We start from the raw sequence: 20544 nt of genomic DNA on the forward strand, positions 1-20544 counted from the left end.
TGGTGGGCGCTAACACAGGCAAATAATGCTTGGCCAAGAGGATATAAGATCTGACGTGGACAATGCTGATTTGGAGAGGACCACCGGAACTAAAGGGGATCAAAGGCTACAATTTAATCACATTTGTTGAACCCCCAATAAATACATCAAATGGTCGAGGGGCAAGATCATCTTCTTCTATCCCTCATCATCATCTTCATCATTAGCACCCCAATTTTTGGTGACACGAAGGTGAATCTCTACCCAAACACCCCCAGAAAATAGAAAGTAATTGTCCCATATCAAGGAGGAAAGTTCTGGGCTCAGTTTTACCTAGAAAACCTGAGTTAGCCTACCAGGAATGGGGGTTGCTCACCGTTGTTGAAATTGAATCGGAGAACAAGAAATTAGAGAGTAAAACTCCTTAAGATCTTCTCTGATCTTCGTGGAAACTCTCAGTCCGAGTGATGAAAGCTCTCTGACCTGAAGATAGAAGAAAATAGGCAGGGATTCGAGAAGAAGACTCAGGACTCACCTAGAGGAAGACTCGGCTGGAGGAAGCTCTGAAGTCGTCAGCAACCCCAAAATGGTAGAGAATTGTGGTAAGTCAGCACATACGCAAAAGCATTACATGAAAATTTATATAGTTTCAAATAAATTATCTATTGAGATTAGATAATTTAGATTTCACATATTCTATGATTTGTTTTCTTATGTGCAATTCATTAAGCACTTGATCTGTGTTTCTTTTGAAACAAATTTGTTTGACTCTTTTAGAATATTTTTCATTCAATTAAAAGCTCTAAAAAAATCCTAACAACCATATGAAATCACATGTCTTATTCTACTGAATTCCAGATTATAAATAAACCAAAAATCAATTGCGTTATGCATGAAAAACATCATCTAGTACTATTTTTCACTTGGGCATTTCCTTGAACACCTTATGCCCACAGTCTTTTCAAAATGATATTCATAGTTTCTACTATAATTTTAATTCTAAAAAATTGATAAAAATCTAAATTATCTAATCTCAATAGATTCTTATAACACATCTCTCTAGTTTCGAATAAAATTAGTAGAAAAGAATTTATTTATAAAAGCTTATATAAACTCTCTCTTCTCCTTAGACTTTATACAAACACCTATTGAGCTCTTTGATTTTCATCAAATGTGGTTTTATTTTCAGTGCTCATTGCTAATCATCATCCCCCTTAACTACCTCTCTATACTCCACTTAACTAACTTCAAAGATAGCCTTCCATGTTTTCCTACCTAGATAATTATAATGACTTCTTCCTCTCTATAATAATCAAGTTTCTATTAGTATTACTATCTTAGAATATTTTATCATGTCTTCTAAACACTAACTAATTCTACCTTCAAAAGCCGATCCCTGAGGAGACAACTTTACTTTCTTTTGTACGTCTTTGAGTGAGATTAAACATTCACACATATCATCAGATTCAAGTTAGTAACAACAACATTAACACGCATAAACTCGTTTAATCAACCCGTCAATCACAAAATTTCTCATTTTCTATTGAATAAATAAAAATCCATATGCTATTAACACATTTTGAAGACACAAATAGAAAGAAACATAAGAAAGAACAAGAGAAAATGATATTTTCTTTTTATTTAAATGCTTTTATATTTGAAGTATTTTTAAATTCTAGTTAACCATCAAATTTCAAAAACAGCTTCAAAATTTAAGAGTAAAACATAGGAGACACTTTCATTTTTGTATTGTTTTTTTGCGTCCAAAATTGTGTTAGGGGAAATGTCACTTTAAAGCCACCTGTAGATTGTCCTTAGTTTATTTCATTGGATGTTATAGTATATTTAATTGCATTGAACTAGAATTAAACCAATCAAATTAAATTAAACATTCTAATGATCTCTAATTCTAGTTTTGGGATAGTTATAATGTTTAATCAAGAATTAGATTGAACTAGAATTGATATTTGAACCAATCAAGTTAAATCAAACATTATAAGTAATCCCACTTTATAATTCTGGGATCATTATAACATTTGATTTAATTTGATTGGTTCAAATTACCTGAGACTGGATATGTTGTGACTTGATTGAATAATCATATTTCAATTTCAGGGGACCATATAATGGACTGGTAATATCAAAGATTGATTGAATCAGAGTTTTATCAGTGGGTTTTGAATTATCATGTGGATTTAATTTTGAGTTATAATTTTAAATACTTTTTTGAAAATAGCATATAACTTGGGACTGAATTGACCAGCAGAAATTATAGTGATTAAAAATATTGAACTTTGAATGAATGGATTGTGATAATTGACTTGAGTTTAAGCAATGCTGTAATTAAATTTTTATTAAATTACCTAACTATCATGAGGAGATGGATGAGGAAATTCTGGGGTCGAGAAAAACAGTTTTTTTTATTTTTTTTTGATTTATCACTGGTTAATCCAAGATCATGCATTCACTAATCCTCAGAAATAATCACTGTAAAAGATGCTACTTGATACCAAAAGGGTTAAGCGAGATTAGCTAAGTATGCAAGATATCAAATATCAAAATATAATAAGTTAAGAAATAAATATGTCATTTCCAGATAGATTTATGTATTCATTTTACACTAACACGTTTTACTTTATTGTATTTTCAATACTTTGGACAGCCCACGTGATGCGTAAACTATCTGAACTGTGTATATTGGGAATCCCCTACTACGCATTTCATGTCAATTTTGAAATAGTTACATAAGTGAGAATAATCATGTCACCCATTTCAGTTGCATATCATCTTGTTAGATAAAAAGACAACTTAAAATTGTTCTATACATTAACAATGTCTCTCTTTCTCTCACACACACACATATAATCAATTGTGCCGTATAAACTATGATATGAAAAACCGTACACTTTATTTAAAATCTGCGTATAATCAACTTCATTTTATAGTATAAATGGTTGATCTCCCTCGTACAAGCTGGTGGCGAGTCAAGCTGAGATTAGGGTTACGGGAGAGAAAAATTCAAAGTAACAGAGAAAATCACTTAATCCATTCTTAGGTTTTCCCATACTTATGGGATAACAAGTGGGCTAGAATGTTATTGGGCCTATTTGGATTACGACTCACTGGAGGGGAAAATAAGGAAGGACAAAAGATAAGGAAATAAAAGGAATAGAAGCTAGAAGCACTTTCACTAACACCCCCCTCAAGCTGGCGAACGAAGAGGGATCTAGCCAATCCTTTGGTGACAATATCAGCAACTTGGTTGGCTGCTTTTACATGCTTTATCTGAACATCGCATTGGTCAATTTTCTTCCTGATCCAGTGCTTGTTCAGCTCTATATGCTTCATTCTATAATGTAGGATAGGATTATGGGCGATGTCAAATGCAGCTTTAATGTCACAATACATAACTTTGGGACTGTTTTGACTCAGTCCCAGCTCTACCAGAATATTTGTTATCCACAAGGCTTTGATGATTCCTTTGACATGGGCTCTGTATTCGGCTTTGACACTGGATAGTGTGATTACAGGTTGCTTCTTACTCCATGTAATCACATTCCCTCCAAGCAATGTGCAATAGCCAATGGTGGACTTTCTATCTACCATTAACCTTCCAAATTCTGCATCAATATTTATCTCAATACAATGTCCAGCTGACCCTTTCAGATGCCAACACACAATATGCTGCTTGAAAATGAGAATTTCTAAGACTGTGGATGAATCGACTTAGCAGTCCAACTACGACGGCTATATCAATTCGCGTGTGATTCAAATTTATTAGTTTCTTGAGCAACCTCAGCTATTGTCCTTTGTCCACTCGTGCTTCTGCATCGCACAAACTCATCTTTGCATTTGGGTTAATGGGCAAAGGTGAAGGGTTACATCCACTCATCTTGGTTTCTTACAAGAGATCAAGAATATATTTATGTTGTGATATGAATATTCCCAAGTGAGAGTATGCCACTTCAATCCCCAAGAAGTATCTTAGTCTTCTAAGAGATAATCTCAAATGTCTCTAACAGGTGGGCACTTAAAGAATAGTTCTTGAACTCATCATCACCTGTAATTGCGATGTCATCTATATAGACCAACAAAATTGAGACCTTACCAGAGTTGGAGTTTTTCACAAAGAGTGTATGGTCACCATTACTCTGAATGTAACCCAAACTCTTCATGCTACATGAGAACTTCCCGAACCACACTTTAGGGATTGCTTAAGTCCATAAAGATATTTCTTCAGTTAACAATCTTTCTGCCTTGAATCCTCAAAATACCCGGGTGGCAACTCCATATAGATTTCTTCAATTAGATCCCCATGGAGGAAGGCATTCTTCACATCATACTGTAATAGTGACCATCCTAGACATGTCGCTAGAGAAATGACAATCAAGAATCGGTACTGTATTTAATTTTGCAACAGGTGCGAAGGTTTCTTCATAGTCAATTCCTTAAGATTGTGTGTAGCCTTTGGTTATCAGTCTGGCTTTATATCTCTCTAGGCTCCCATCGGCTTTGTATTTAACTGTAAACACCAATCTGCATCCAATTGGGCATTTTCCTTGTGGAGCTAAGACGATCTCCCATTTCCTCATCCATAGCCTTCTTCCAATTAAGGTCCTTGACTGGTTCAGAATATGTCTTCGGTATGGAAATTGAATCGTGTTTTGTCATGAGAGTTTGATACTGTGGTCGTAATTGTTCATACCCAACCACATGACAAAGTGAGTATCTGACAACTTGGGCGCATTGTCTCCTGTCCTTCCTCAAGGCAATCGGCCACCCAACATCATCACTTTCATCACTTGCTTGTGGTGGAGGCTCCACTTCATCCAATGTTTCAGTAATATTCTGATACTCTATGATTTCATATTCTCCCTCAGGAAAACTTGCACTCACAAGTAGAGACTGGTCACCATTCATTGGTGTCACCCAATTTTCTAGTGCAGATTCGAGTAATGACTCTGAGAAGATCTGTTGGTCATTGAGTGATATCACATGTTCAGATTTCCCTACAACTTCTTGAGAGCCAGACACTCGATGCACCCTCTCCGCAGTCAGGTTTGTATTCTTGATGACGTTGAACGTCGTCGATGGCATCGTCTGACGGGTAATTCACTAAGTGAATGTAACTACGTGAATGCAAAATAATCTAGGTGGAGTGTACATGCAGTGCCAACTAGTGGGGATTCACCGAGTTTCAAGCTCCAGAGCGGGTGACCGATGCCCACGACAATGACCTTCTGAACCTCGTCGGAGTGATAACGGCGACTACGGCGTCGAACGGAGTAATTCTGAAGGCGCTCGCACGTAACGGACGGGCTCGCCGTACCTAGGAAGATGCTCAACTTGTAGTTTTCTTAGTAATCTCTCACCTAATCTAGCCCGAGCACGGTGGTGCAATTGAAAATATACCGAAAGAAGTAATATATTGGACGGACAAGGGACGACATACCTCGTTAGTGGTGGCGTTCGTTGAAGCAAAATTCGTCGGTGCACGGACCGGTGCGGGCAGGTTGGCAAAAGCAAGCCGTTGGAGAAGGGTCACGATGAGTCTCGACTGACGGCGACGATGTGGCGCTTATGATGTGACGACATGAGCGGGGACAGGGATTGGTGGTACTGGCGTGGCGCAGGCGTGGGCACAGACGTTGGCCGTGGGCAAATAGTGGCATTGTGGCTAGATCAACGGCGTGTGGTTGGCACTATGCGATGAGCAAGGCTGGAATGCTCAGGTGATCTTGGGCGGGTGCAGCCAGTAACATGAACAACCTAGACGGCGCACGAGAGACCTAGCAGGTGGGGTGGCCGACCAAGCTCGTGGCGCAAACTAGCAAGCGATACGTTTGATAGACGGCGAGGTGGTATGGCGGCATAGCATCATCCCAATCAGGCGTGCGTTAGAGCAAACACAGCGATCGGTTGAGTAGCATGGGTAACTTGATGTCGTGGTGGTTTGGTTAGCAACCCAGCAATGGAGCGGGCGAGCACTTTGACGTCAGCGTATGCGGTCTGCGGAAGAACAACTGCGCTACACGATACCAGAGGGTGCAAAATCGTGCGATACGGTCCATGGTTCATAATCTCATCGATGAAGTTGCGAGGTGATGCAGCGCGTGGGGCACGTGCATCGTCAGTGGGTTCCGCGGGATATGCCTGAGAGGAAAGTTGATGTTGGCGGTGAGGCACGGCAACTGGTGACTCGGTGGGGCTTTGGCGGTGACCGATGACTCGGAGGGGCTTTAGCGGCGACCAGATGCATAGTCAGCAGCTTCACACGTGAAGCATCCGAAGAGAGGCGGCTCTCGGGGTCAGATGGCGGTGCGGCTGCTCTGGCGATGAGTACTGCAGACGAACCAAGCTTTAACGGGCAGTGGGCTGAAGGAATGACGCAACGTCGTGGGATCAGCGTTGAATATTGGTCGCACGGTGGTCTCGCTGATACAATACACGTCCACCGACTGGGCGGTGTTGCACAATCTAGGACAGCAATGACACGTTGTTGTAGGGGATCCTCTCTTGTCCTCCCTTGCACTCTTCTTCCTTCTCTTCTATTCCTCTTCTTCCTCGGGTGAGATCTCAAACGGGAGTAAATGCAACAAGGAAAATTCCAGATCTCCATTAACTGGTGCCCATCATGGCCTTATATAGGGCCATGGTGGGCCCTTACAAGAGGGTCCATTACCCTTTTACGAATGGTCCAACATGGAAGATCATTAATACAAAGACCCTCCTTAGAACAACAATTAAAGAAAAAGACTCAAATAATAGATAGATGGCGACGACGAAGACAAAAATGACGTAGACGATGATGAAGATGAAGACAAAAATGATGAAAGCAAAATGATATCGAAATGCGAGACAGATAATGACGTGCTTTTCACCAGGAATATTTGAACCCAGGCGCCTGCGCTTGCGCCTTGGGCGTGCCGGTCGGGTGGAACGCGAGTCGGAAGGAGTCGATGAAGACGATGATGATGGCTTCGAAGACGTGGTGGCAAACTCGATCTAGCGCCCTCCATCATTTGAAGAAGCTTCTATTTTCATGAAATGTCACATTTGTAGAGATATAAAATTCCTTTCGACTCAAGATCATAGCATTTGTACCCTTTCTGGGGTTTGAAAATACCCCAAAAAAATTCACTTCGCAGCTCTGGCACTGAATTTATCTCCTAGATTGTGAATATGCACGAATGATGTAAACCCCAGTATCCTTGGTGTAAGGCCAGTCTTCCAATGATGATGAGGGTAGAACTTAATTATCAACTCTCCTGGGCTTTCGTAACCCAGTGATTTTGATGGTAATCGGTTCATTATATTCACATCTATTAAGACAGCTTGGCCCCAAAATCGCTTGGGCACTTCATAGTGAAGGAGTAATGACTGAGCAGTGGTTATTACATTACAATTTCTTCTTTCAGCTACCTCACTTTGCTGTGGAGTATACACACTAGAAGATTCATGAATAACACCATGTGCCTTAAAATAAGAAGAAAGATCCTCATTAAACAAGCAACTTGTATTGTCGAAGTGAAATCTCTTTATGGAAATATCAAATCGATTCTTTGCCGTACGAAAAAAAATCCTGGATGACTGATGAGACATCTGATTTGGATTTCAATAGATATGCCCACATCAACCGAGTACAGTCATCAACAAAAATAATAAATCATCTGGCTCTTGTCTAGGCTGTAGTAGAGGATGGACCCCACACATCACAATGTATAAGTGCAAACGGTGTCTCACTCCTTTCACTTCTCCCCTTGACGGAAGTGTGGTTATGCTTAGAGAATTGGCATGTTTCACAATAAATATCGAAAGTGTTCACATCTTTGAAATACATAGGGAAAAGAAGTTTCAAAAGTTCAAAAGAAGGATGCCCAAGTAAAAAATGCATAAGATTGATTCGAGACACTTGACTACTCCACTCTACATCTTGTGTAGCATAACAAGTCACTGGACCAGCACCGTCCATGTCGCTCACATATACGAGCCCATTCTTCACCTTAAAAGTTGAAGTCCTCTGGTTATTTGCCTTGTCATAAACAAAAATAACATCAAGAGTCATAGAAAAATCAAGATTTAGATCTTTAAAAAAATTATGATGAGATATAAGGTGCGCCCTAAGACCAGGTACATGTAGGATGTATTTAATAAGACCCATGCCTGCCATCTCCAATACCAGTGACCGGGAGACTCTCCCCCCTAGCCGTGAATACTCATCTATCTCCTTTGAAAGAATTGTATTTGTAGCCCTTGGAGCAATAAGGCGTCATATGGTCTGTTGCATCAACATCGATAATCTAGTCAGACAAAATATGATTGGGATAAGTGGATTGCTCACCTGTTCTTGCCATGGACGTGAAGCTTATCATGGTCTTGAGTTTTTCAAAATCTTTTTGCAAGCTGATATAATCTTCTGTAGTGACTGTAGGGAGCTCAATTCCTTCACATGAGTCGCCTTCTTTAGAGTCAGTAACATAGGCTTCTGCTTGTTTGTGTGGTCATCCATGTAGGACCCAACATGTGTCTTTGGTGTGATTCCTTCTTTTGCAATAAGAGCAGTATAAATTAGATCTATATTGAGTTTTGCCTCATAGTGCTTTCTGGTCAATACTATCTTCTCCTGGATTTCTATAAGTATTTGTTGTTGTGCCCTCTGTCAAGTTTTTCTGTGATTTGGCTTTAACCATGAGTTCTGACCCAACATCTTCTTTTTCTTTCACATAAGTCCTGTGCCTTTCTTCATCTAGTACCAGTTCTATTGCTTCTTCCAAGTCTAGAACCCACTCTCAGTTGAGGATTTGGCTTCAGAGTCCTTCATACTCTTTGTTTAGTCCCATAAGTAACCTAAACGTACAGTCCGGAGTGTAGATTTTCATTCTTCTAGATTCTTGATAGGTTTCAGATGATAACTTTCCCACCATGGTGTCTGAAGTTCCCCGCAAAATCTGTGACTGACATGTCTTCTTGTACAAGTGTGGTGGCTCTGGTCGCCAATTCAAAGATTCTCTGAGCATGGCTTTTTCTGCCGCTGGTTCTGTGTAGCTGATCCCAGATATTTTAGCTATCTTTAGGTGCAGATATTTTCGGAATCGGTCGCCTTCCATGCTACCCAGCAACCAGGCATGGACACTTGCATCCTCCTTCCAAATTATACACTTCAGATTGTCAGGGTCCACCTCCTTAGTGAGATGGTGAACCAACCCTTTACTTTCTAGGACAAGTTCAACATATTTACTCCAATCCATCAAGTTGAAGCCATTAAACTTCACAACTTTGGGAACAATAGGAAACATTACCAGAATAATTGTCTCCCAGTCTTTCCCGTCGACTTTGAGGCCTGCTAAAGATGTGATCTCCGCCATAATCTTAGGCATTTTTGGTGAACAATCTTCTTCAGGCTTGAACCTTAAGCAACTTTGGTCGGCATTTTGCTTCAGCCATCACCAAGTAATAGGTTTGGCAGACAGGTAGCCTTCCCACATATTCAACCTCTAATCTTCTCTTGTCATTTAACCCCAACTCATCGAGATGGATCCCAGAACATGGTCGTCATCCACATGTCACGGGGTCTTGCTGGCTTTGATTCCTCCAGTTGGGTTGAGGTAAGATCATGCAACAGAGTAGCCCAGGAGCTATGATAACATGTCAATGGTTGATCTCCCTCCTTACAGGCTGGTGGCGAGTCAAGCTGAGAATAGGGTATCGGGAGAGAAAGATTCAAAGGAATGGAAAAAATCACTTAATCCATTCTTAGGTTTTCCCATACTTATGGGATTACAAGTGGGCCCGAATGTTATTGGGCCTAGTAGAATACGACTAACTAGAGGGGCAATAAGGAAGAAGATAAAAAAATAAAAGGAATAGAAGCTTGAAGCATTCTCGACTAACAAATAATTTCATCTTTCAATAATATTATCATATTTAAAGTTGTATTTATTTTAATTATAAAAGTATACTTACCCTACTTAAGCATATTGCTCTTAACTATAGAAGTGGCATCGAGATTTATTACCTTTGTTGAGATCTTACTTATGATTCTTAGCTGTGCACTGACAATCTAGACTCAACTTCAAAAGTCCATTACCCAAATATTCAGCTTCGAATTGTCATGAGTGAACTGGAGATGCTCATATTCTGTGGCCCATAATGGTCATTCATGGAATCTTACGATGCATAACCGTCATCCTTAATGTGAAATATATCAATATAAAAAGATGGGGAGGTGATTATTACACGAATATTATGATTGATCCATTGCGTTAAGATATGTTCATGTTGATTGTCGAGCTATTTATTAATCCTGCCACAAACTTATAACATACTTATTAGTTGAACAGAAACATATGTTAGTGTTAGAAGCGTCAAAGAGTGGGACAATAATGACATAAATAACATACTTAAGAACATGTTTTAAAAACTCAGGAAGATTGAATAACGGCATGATTACAAGAAAAAACTATTAAGAATACGTGACCAACAGCAAACCATAACGAATAGAATTCCAGTACAACGGCTCTAATTGTCCCTTTAAAAGAAGCACCGTTTCTCGTTCAGAAGTTTTCTTGTATCGGCGAAGAGCAACCATAAGGAGAGGAGATCAGGAAACCTTCTGCAGAAAGAAGAAAAGAAGAAGCAGAAGATGGTCGGCTACGCAGAACCATGTCCGCATTGTGCAAACAACAAGCGACGAAGATCCGGCAGCGACCACCACCACGCCTTCTCCGCCCTTAACCCTTGTCTCCAGACTAGCGCCGAGAGCTTCCCGTCGGCTGCCCCGCCGAAAAGAGAAGCGTCGATGGCGACAAACGTTGCACAACGTGAATTTGGGGAGCAGTCGTTTGTCTCTCTGACTCCACAAGTTTACCAAAGGCGAAGAGATTCAAACGGGGGATCTTCGTCCTCCGTCGGAGATATGCAGTTAGTCCGGCCCGCTAAGATGCCTTTTCCAGTCGTCGCCGTGGACAACGCGATAGCCATGAACGATGTCGGATTAGAAGGCTCTCCGGATCCCAGCCGCGGCTCATGGGTCGGTGAGTCGTCCAAGAATGCTGCGGTCAAGAAGCAGAATGGTGCGGTCGCGGAAAAGGTCCGTTATCGTTTCTTTGCTCTCTCTCTCTCTCGCTCTCTCTCTCTCTCTCTCTCTCTCTCTCTCTCTCTCTCTCTCTCTCTCTCTCTCTCTCTCTCTCTCTCTGTTTTATATTTCTCTATGTTTCTTTGATCCCTCTCTCTTTCTGTCTGTGTTTTGTCTCTATCTCTCTCTCTATGTTTCTTTGATCTCCCTCTCGCTGTTTCTTTGATCCCTCTCTCTCACTGTTTCTTCGATCCCTTTTTCTATCCATCTGTTTCTTTGATCTCTATCTCTCTATGTTTCTTTCATCCCTCTATTTATCTTTCTTTCTCTGTCTGTGTGTATGATCTCTCTGTATATTTCTTTCGTTGGTCTTCTCTGTTTTATCTCTCTATTTCTTTGACCTCTCTTTCTCTCTCTCTCTTTCTCTCAGGTCTCTATTTTTCTTTGATCTTTCTTTCTATGGTCTCTCCTTTTCATTGATCCCTCTTGTATCTCCCGTCTTTCTTTCTTCGATTTTTCTTCGCATTGGTATTTAGTTATCTCGGATCTCTCGTTTTCTTCGATCTGTCTCTTTTTAGTCTCGTCATAGTTGATATTTCTTTATCTTTGATATTTCTTTTTCTTCTATCTCTCTCTCTCTCTCTTTGATATTTCTTATTCATCCATGCCTCACCCAAATCTACCCATACCTATTTTGCGTGGCATCTATCTTTCCCACATCTTCAATCGTGATAACTATCTTTCTCCATCAATCTCCATCTCACTACCTTACTCTTTTTGTCAATCCCTCCAGCAACCAACCTCTCTTCTTTGTTTCAGCTATCAATCGCCTATTCTTTACCTGAGCCTACTCATCTCTCTCTCTCTTTATATTTATTCTTCCCTTTCTTTCTTTCTTTCATTCATCCATCACCTATTCTTAATCTGAACGCACGTATCTTTCCAATATATCAAATAGTTTTTCCATCAATCAATCACTTATCTATCTCTCAATCTCTATCCACCTATCCATATATCTCTCCTGAAAGTGATTTTGGGTTTTTGGGGTCAGCTACAGAGTAAGGGGAAAATCATTGTAGGGGCAAGAGAAGAGCCTGAAGATGTGGCCAAAGTATGCATTAACTGCAAGTGCGGGCGCATGCGGGAATTTTGCTACCGCCAAAAACCCTGAAGAACTTGGCAAAAATTCTCTTCAGGATACATGGCATATCTCTAGCCGTCAAGTTTCTATCCCAGATGGAAGTTAGAGAGAGACATAAACCGTTCTCATCGTTTCTTTGTATGATCGAGAAAAATGGACTCAATTGTGGTTCCATCTATGATGAACACTCGAATTAAAAGTAAATGTGAGAGGAACATGGGTAGACGAGTTTGGAGGAGAGAGGAATCCATAAATAGTAAAGAGAAGGATGGAGAGATCTATTCTGAAACACTTCTCTTTCTATAAATATAGAAGTATATTTGTCGACATATTTTCTAAAATGTCAAAATACATCAAGAGTGATGATCTTATGAGTTCGTAGATGCACAGCCCAAGATGACTTGGCCATATCAAATAGGATAATAATCATTCTAAAAAATGGCTCGCCTGCTTAAATTCAAGCTCAAATGAGCCTGAATATTTTATAGATATGGTTTAGAAAACCGTCTCATGTTCAAATTAAATAAGTTCAATTAAATGATTCTGAAGGAAAAAAAAACTGGAACCTAATCAATTCCTTGGGTTTTCATATGGTACCTGAAATACACATTGTTTTGTGATGTCTGAAAAGATTGATGGTGGTAAAAAGCATGTCAACGGTAGGAAGCAAGTAGAAAAGTAAACTGTTGATGTTACTGTATGTATTTCAAATCATGTTCGGAGAAAGGCATTGTGTTCTAAACCCATAAAGTGTCCCATCTTTTATCCATTTAGTTATTTTTGTATTTCATATTAGTTCCTTCTTCAAATATAAATGAACTGCTCTAAAGATAAAATCAGTGGACGAAGATGAAGAGATAGATGTAAATAAAACTCACCAACTATGTCATCAGATGATGGAGAATTCAGAACAAAAAGATTAAATGGTTTTAATTAAGGGAACTTTGTGATTGCAGCAGAGAAATTGGGAAAAAAGGCACCAAATTTTGCGTTCTTTGTGATGGTTCAGATAAATGATTGCTGTAATCACAGATCAATCACCTGCTAATTAAAATCATGCAGATAAATTGATAAGGTGATTGATGGCTATATTTGTCTATAGAGGATGAGAAAAGGTATTGTAACTTGAGTAAATAATAGGAAATATTGGCACCAGTAAAGATGAGGAGTGAAGCCTCATGATGTTATAAACAGGTGATTTTTATGAAGAATAATTCACCATGACCATGAACCATTACACATAGGTGGATGCAGTAATTAAAATGTAAGGCATTTTGAAACAAAATCCATAAAATTTGTAATATCAAGTTACACAAAAATATTAATATAGAGGTATAAATCACAGGAGAAGAGGCCTAAATCATACTCCATAACTCCTACCTGTAGACTTATCAGGTAGGATTCCATATAATTGAATATTGAGGGCCAAGTCATTTGTCTTAAAATTCATCCTTTAGTATTTTGATGAGTATCAAAAACTGTTTTTGGCATAAATCATTTGTTCGCCCTATTTTAAAACATTTATATCAGTTAAGCTCAGGTCAAGTGAGGGAAGATGTTGAGATCAGCTTAGGAACTGAAACAATGTAGGAAAAATCTACTTTTTCTGGAGTTTGAATTATTAAATTCATTTAAATCAAAATATTGACTTTAAATATAATTTTCAAGGGGTCAAAAGTTACATTTGGGGCTTGTATAGTCAGCACAAACATAAAATATGTTATTTATGATGGCCAAGTTTGCAATAAATTCGAATTTTCTTTAGAAGTCATTATCAAAACCTATATGCATTGTTTTATATTGAGTAAATTCTTTAAACTTTTTAGAGAATTAAATTCTGAATGAAAGAATATTTCTCAATTTGAGATTCGAAATGATTACTCTAAGCAAATATCCTTTGTGAATTTCATGGACTTGAATTTTATAGTAAACTAAGGTTATTTACTCAATTTTATAAAGACTCTTACATAATGAATTACATAAATGCAAATCAGCTATTTTGTCACTGTCTGTTAAGAAAAAGGACCAAAATTCCTACATCGAAGTATACACTGCTACATCATGGCAAATTTTAATTATATCCTTTAATATTAGGAATAAAAACATAAAGTCTTTGGAATGAAGAGGAATCATCGCAGTCGGATCAGAATGCCAACATTAGTACAACCTTCTCTATCTCTATCAAAAGGATGCATTAAATCACAGTAGGCTAATAGAAACTGTAATTAGTATGTGCCACATATCCTTATCCATTCCTAGAAGAAAATTCTTCATTCTCTATCCCAAGAAAGCGAAATCCAAATTAAAGTGTAGAGAATATCTTACTACTGCACAAAAATCTTATATTTCAATGCTTAATTTAGAATAAGCTTATTGCTATTATAAACAATGCATCTTCAGAAAGCATAAAATAGTGAAGGAAAGACGGAAATAAAATAATAATAATATCATAAAAAATATTACCTCAATGGATCTCACCAAACTAACAATTTAAGATCGACTGCCGCTTTAGTCCATTGGCATAACATCCAGGGAAGTATATTTAGGAAAAGCTAGAGTATTGTAAGAATGATAGGAGAAAAATAAATAAATTAAGAATAAATAAATAATGGGTAACATTTTTTTAAGTAGCAGTAGACTAGTTTTAGAGTATTTGGCATGCAACAAAGACTATTAGAACATCATTGACTCGTAGTGCAGTATAGCAAAATTATACAGAAACAAGGGACAGTGTGGAATAAGGAAAGTATATAAAATTTCATATGTCTGAGAAGTTAGATTATATTTCTTCATTTAATTATCTAAGTTTTCGGTGAAATTCGAGTCTCGAATCATAAGTGAACATGAAAATCCGTGCATCATGCAAAGATAGGTTGGAAGATTTAGCATTCAGAATATGATGTAGATGTTTTTCAGTAAGTAGATATTGGAGCATCTTGCATTTATATATATTAGTTGAACGTTGTTGGATCTGATATAAATAGTGAGTCGGGGCTTTTATTACTTTATTCCAATCAGAGCATCTTCCGAGTGAGCTTACCGATGGACTGAGATCCAAAATAAGATAGTTGTCTATCGTTTACAACAGCCTGTCATTGAACTTTACGTCGTATTGTTTCCCTCTAAACCGTAGTAGATTTAATATAGCTGTAAACTAACGCTTACATGAATGATCAAGACATAACGCAGTTTTCTAGTGGATCAATGCTTGATCCACTTCTTGCATCAAACCCTAAAACTGCTGCATAAACAGCGCTCCATTAAGTAAAGTTTCATCCATACATCAGACAACGGTATTGAAACCTTGGCCGTTTATGGACATGAGAGCAAACATCAAACGGAAAGTAGTAAACTTGGACACTACCGTTCATATCCCCATCCAAGACTGTTAAGTGTTTTATAAACGCTCCTTTCCTGACCAGATGAACCACCGCAAGTGTCAAGAGCAGGATCGATAGGGATGAATCCGGCAGCCGCGGCGGATAAAAGCTGCTCAAGATTATTCAACGGTGGCTCTACTTCCCTTCTATACTCTCCTACAGCGTAGCCGCTTAAGAGAATGCTATCCAAACTTCTTTGACGACAGCTGAACAGAAGGGCTGATCCATTGTCAGGAACGCCACTGATCTGATTGAAATTTTCACCTGATGCGCTGTTGCAGCACTGGATCAAATCAATCCCCTCCGCGCCTGCATGTAATAAAATCAAGCATGGGTCATGGATGAAACGCAATCTAGGTCGGAAACAATACCGAGGAAGACATAAATAAATGTATCCATCAATCAATCATTCTATCCATCTATCTGTCTATCAATCTATCCACCTGTCCATCTCTTTCTATCTCTCCGTTCGACTTTCCATTTATGTATCTGTCAAGTAATCCGCGAACAGATCTATTTATCCACTCATAACTCTATCAACCACTCTATGAATGATATGTATGAATCTATAATTCAATCTGACTCTATCTCTGCATCTATTTGACTACGTTCTTGTATATCAATCCACTTATCTGTGTATTGATCCATCTGTCCACTTATTAATGTCCATAGATTCTCTATCAATCTATTACTCTAATTATCGGTTAACGCAACTGGATAATTTAATGAATCAGAATATCCACTAACTTCAAAATATTCTCGGCAAATCAATCAAACAATAACCCGCAAATATTTAGGTCACCGGTTTTTCATATACCTCCATATGAGATGACGCCATTGAGGCCAGGATGGATATGATGAGGAGGGCCGTGGATGAGAGTGCTGTAACAAGGAGACTGAGGAGAGAGGAGACTGGGGTCTTCGCAGAAGTTTCCGAGCGCATGTAATAGAGAGCTCTGAGCCGTTGGATCAACATCGGTGGAAAAAGGAGGCAACATTAGCTCGCCACGTTTCATTGGCAGCTGATTTTTCTGACTAGCGGCGGGGCGTAAGAGCTTCTTCTTCAGCTTTGTGTTCCAGTGGTTTTTGATATCATTGTCCGTTCTACCAGGCAACTGGGAGGCTATTACCGACCACCTTCAGAAGCCATGAAGAACTCAGAAACCATCATCGAGATAAATTTTTAGATAGATTTAATAAATTGATATTTCGACTGATAGGAAGAATGTTTCATGCGTTGAAATAGATAGATACACATACATACAACATACCTGTATAAGTGTAAACATATGCGCTTACAATCGTGCATATAAGTATAGATAGATGGGAAGAAAAGAAAGGTAGATAGATGGATAAAAAGTGAGAAATGTAGAGCAACCTGCTTCCGATTCTAGCAAATAGATTGCAAATAATCATGTCTTCTTCTTCGGTGAAGGCGCCATGTTTTAAGTTAGGTCTCAGATAGTTTAACCAGCGGAGCCTACAACTCTTGCCGCATCTTCTCAGGCCTGCATAGATGAATAAGGGATATAACACGTTATGTGGGGGGGGGGAGAGAGAGAGAGAGAGAGAAAGAGAGATGTTTCCCGGTCAGTTCTCACCGGCCTTCTGCGGAAGTGCAATCCAGTTTCCTCCGGTGCCGTGCTTCTCGATGAAGTCCCTAAGCTTCTTATCCTCTTCTGAAGACCACGGTCCTTTCTTCACAGTCGCCTTGTCGCAGCATGGAGCTCTTCCCATTTCTTCACGCTCAAGTTCTCTCTCTCAGGAGTTTTGGGTTCGAAGAGTGGTGACAGAATGATCCGGGAGAAGATGTAGCAGCATACCATAGAGAAGACGCGAGGAGAAAAGAGAGAAGAGATGCTTCAGAGATTTAAGTATTCTAGGAGAGCGAGGGGGAGAGAGAGAGAGAGAGATGGGGCTTCAAGGTTTCAAGTATGATATGAGAACGAGGGGCCAGAGAGTGATATGGAGGGAGAGAGATATATGAGACTTAAAAAGTTCATGTTAGGACACCGGGGGGCAGTAGAGACCAGAGAGAAGGGGGAGAGTGATAGAAGAGAGAGAGATAGATCAAGTGAGACAGTCGGAGAGAGCGCTTAAAAGTTCAAGTATACAAGGAGAAAGGGATATGAAAGAGAAGAAAGTCAAAGGATAGGCCGTCCCATTCTGTCTCCCCATCTACGGCGCCCCTTTTCAAGTAAATAGGAGGAAACACTGAGCACCTCGTCCTAGAGAGAGAAATAACCCTGGGAAATCTTCTTGCGGAAATCTCTCCCCCACTGTTATCCTTCTCAGAATCAGAAGCATCTGAAACATCTGACAACCCCCCCCTTCGTTTCAGAATATCAGAAATGAGAAGAAAACAAGGTGTCAGCGCCTCTTTTCTCTCTCTAGAAGCTACTCAGGATCTTCATTTATTAAGAAGGGATGGCAGGGGAGGGCCGAGTCCAGGTCTCTACGTCATGATGGCTATCTCAAAGCGAGGCGGCGCCTTCTGTTCAATTGTTCATTATTCTCTCTGGCTTTCTCGTCTAGTCCACTCGCGCCGCTATCGGATGAGCTCAGCCAACAGCGCGAAACAAGGCGGCGCCGCCAGCCTCGCACGTCTACAGCGGCGGTGGAACGATCACCTCATCTGTGCAGGTCTCCAAGGATGTCGCCGTTGACTGCTGGCGACCGCGGATCGCGCACGAGTGGCGCGGTAAATACGGCGAACGAGAGAAGAGAGAAGTGAGAGTGAGAAAAGCGAGGCAGAGAGAGAAATAGTCCGGTGACGTGACGGCGCACAGAAGGCTGTACTAGTGAATGGGATCGTAAAGCCAGGGGCCTCTCTGAAGTTAATGTGTCGAAATAGCGATCGCGAAACGTGCCGATGGAATGATAGAGGAGAGGGTCACGTCCCTCGTAATCCCCTGCTTTAGTGCTTTGTTTAATTTCTTATCACCGGCCTCTCTCTCTCTATCCCTCTATCTCCATCGCTCTCTACATACTCTTCTCTCTCTCTCTCTTTCTATGTATTCTGTCTCTATGCCCGTCTATCTCTCTCGTTTTCTCTCTCTTGTTCTAACTCTCTCCATCTATGTCTCTCTCATCCTGTTTATCTCTCTCGTTTTCTCTCTCCATATATTTCTCTCTCTTGTTCTCACTCTCTCCACCTGTTTATCTCTCTGTCAATCGCTCTCCATCTGTTTATCTCTCTGTCTATCTCTCTCCATCTGTTTCTCTCACTTGTTCTCACTCTCTCCATCTATTTCTCTCTCCATCTGTTTATCTCTTTGTCTATCTCTCTCCATCTGTTTATCTCTCTTGTTCTCACTCTCTCCATCTATTTCTCTGTGTCTCTCTCGTTTTCTCTCTCTTAGTCTACCTCTCACGTTCTCTGTATCTATTTCTCTCACTCTGTCTACCTCTTACGTTCTCTCTCTATCTATTTCTCCCACTCTGTCTACCGCTCACGTTCTCTGTATCTATTTCTCTCACTCTGTCTACCTCTTACGTTCTCTCTCTATCTATTTCTCCCACTCTGTCTACCGCTCACGTTCTCTCTCTATCTATTTCTCTCACTCTGTCTACCTCTCACGTTCTCTCTCTATCTATTTCTCCCACTCTGTCTACCTCTCACGTTCTCTCTATCGATTTCTCCCACTCAGTCTCCCTCTCACGTTCTCTCTGTATCTATTTCTCCCATTATGTCTACCTCTCACGTTCTCTCTCTATCTATTTCTCCCCCTCTGTCTACCTCTCACCTTCTTTCTCTATCTGTTTCTCTCACTCTGTCTACGTCTCACTTTCTCTCTCTCTCTCTCTCTCTCTCTCTCCATCGTATCTATCATTTTCTCCTATCTCCCACAATTTTTCTTCCTCTCTCACCCATCTTTCTCTTCTCACCTATTATTTATTTCTTTCCATCTCGGTTTCCTCTCTTTCTCTTTATATCTTTTCCTCTGTAATTATCTGTCGCTCTTTCCATCTCTTCTCTCTCCCCCTCTCAGTCTAATATATACGTATATATCTAAAAGTTTATCCATCTCTTTACTTCTCTCCGTTGGGCGCAATTATTGGCTTTGTTTTCGTTCCTTTGTTGACTGTATACATCACGGATAACCCTGGGCCGACGCGGCAGCAAAATTTTAACCTAATTTGGCGCACTGTAGTCAACGGGTCGTGGGAAATTTCCATCTCAGAATAACTCCGATGCACCATACCGAATAGTAGATACGTGTGAAGTTTCCATGATTATCTTGACAGAGGAGAGAGGATTTAAGAGAGAAAATCAGTCGAAGTTGATGTAAAGTAGACCATGAGAAGACGGGATAAGGCGTACGAATTATGCGCAAATCACGGCAAATTTACGCAGATCTGGGGATAGATGGCAAACAATTATTTAATCTCTCTCTCCCTCCCATTTAATCTTGTTGAATGAGACTCATAAAAACATTCGATGCGATACCACACACCCACAAAGGCAAAACATCATGGAAACATAGACAGATCGACAAATGGATGAACGGGAGGCTGGGTCGATAGATTAGATAGATAGATAGATAAGGTTGATAGATAAATAGATTTATACACAGACTTAGATAATATTGAAAGATAGATTTATACAGACTTAGATAAGATCGATAGATAGATAGATTTATACACAGACTCAGATAAGATTGATAGATAGATAGATTTATACACAGACTTAGATAAGATCGATAGATAGATAGATTTATACACAGACTCAGATAAGATTGATAGATAGATAGATTTATACACAGACTTAGATAAGATTGATAGATAGATAGACTCATACACAAACTTAGATAAGATTGATAGATATATAGATTCATACGCAGACGTAGATAAGATTGATATATAGATTTTTACACAGACTTAGATAAGATTGATAGATAGATTCATACACAAACTTAGATAAGATTGCAAGATAGATAGACTTATATACATACTTAAATAAGATTGAT

The 20544-nt window shown here is 39.6% G+C and overlaps 2 protein-coding genes across 2 annotated transcripts; one reads left to right on the plus strand and one right to left on the minus strand.

The window, feature by feature from the left end:
- Positions 1 to 9524: 9524 nt before the first annotated feature.
- On the plus strand, positions 9525 to 12336 carry LOC144714831 (uncharacterized). Its single transcript, XM_078589622.1, has 3 exons — positions 9525 to 9584; positions 10517 to 11068; positions 12105 to 12336. Exons 1-3 carry the CDS (start codon positions 9525 to 9527, stop codon positions 12222 to 12224), a joined length of 732 nt encoding a protein of 243 aa, XP_078445748.1. The 3' UTR covers positions 12225 to 12336.
- A 3095-nt stretch (positions 12337 to 15431) lies between these two features.
- LOC144714983 (transcription factor MYB8-like) lies at positions 15432 to 18188 on the minus strand. The gene is made up of 4 exons (XM_078589816.1): positions 17176 to 18188; positions 16953 to 17082; positions 16392 to 16711; positions 15432 to 15883 (listed from the first exon to the last, which is right to left on the minus strand). Exons 1-4 carry the CDS (start codon positions 17309 to 17311, stop codon positions 15555 to 15557), a joined length of 915 nt encoding a protein of 304 aa, XP_078445942.1. The 5' UTR covers positions 17312 to 18188; the 3' UTR covers positions 15432 to 15554.
- Between the last annotated feature and the right edge of the window lie 2356 nt (positions 18189 to 20544).

The sequence above is a fragment of the Wolffia australiana genome, chromosome 18 (assembly GCF_029677425.1).
Source record: "Wolffia australiana isolate 7733 chromosome 18, ASM2967742v1".
In the NCBI taxonomy this organism is placed as follows: domain Eukaryota; kingdom Viridiplantae; phylum Streptophyta; class Magnoliopsida; order Alismatales; family Araceae; genus Wolffia; species Wolffia australiana.

Excerpts from the sequence above, each read along its gene's own strand:
- LOC144714831 (XM_078589622.1), top strand. The coding sequence starts at position 9,525 with ATGGTCGTCATCCACATGTCACGGGGTCTTGCTGGCTTTGATTCCTCC. Across the intron at positions 9,585-10,516 it reads ATTCCTCCAGTTGGGTTGAG|AAGCACCGTTTCTCGTTCAG; the intron begins GTAAGATCATGC and ends TCCCTTTAAAAG. Across the intron at positions 11,069-12,104 it reads ATGGTGCGGTCGCGGAAAAG|CTACAGAGTAAGGGGAAAAT; the intron begins GTCCGTTATCGT and ends TTTTGGGGTCAG.
- LOC144714983 (XM_078589816.1), bottom strand. The coding sequence starts at position 17,311 with ATGGGAAGAGCTCCATGCTGCGACAAGGCGACTGTGAAGAAAGGACCG. Across the intron at positions 17,083-17,175 it reads TGCACTTCCGCAGAAGGCCG|GCCTGAGAAGATGCGGCAAG; the intron begins GTGAGAACTGAC and ends TCATCTATGCAG. Across the intron at positions 16,712-16,952 it reads TTTGCTAGAATCGGAAGCAG|GTGGTCGGTAATAGCCTCCC; the intron begins GTTGCTCTACAT and ends TGGCTTCTGAAG.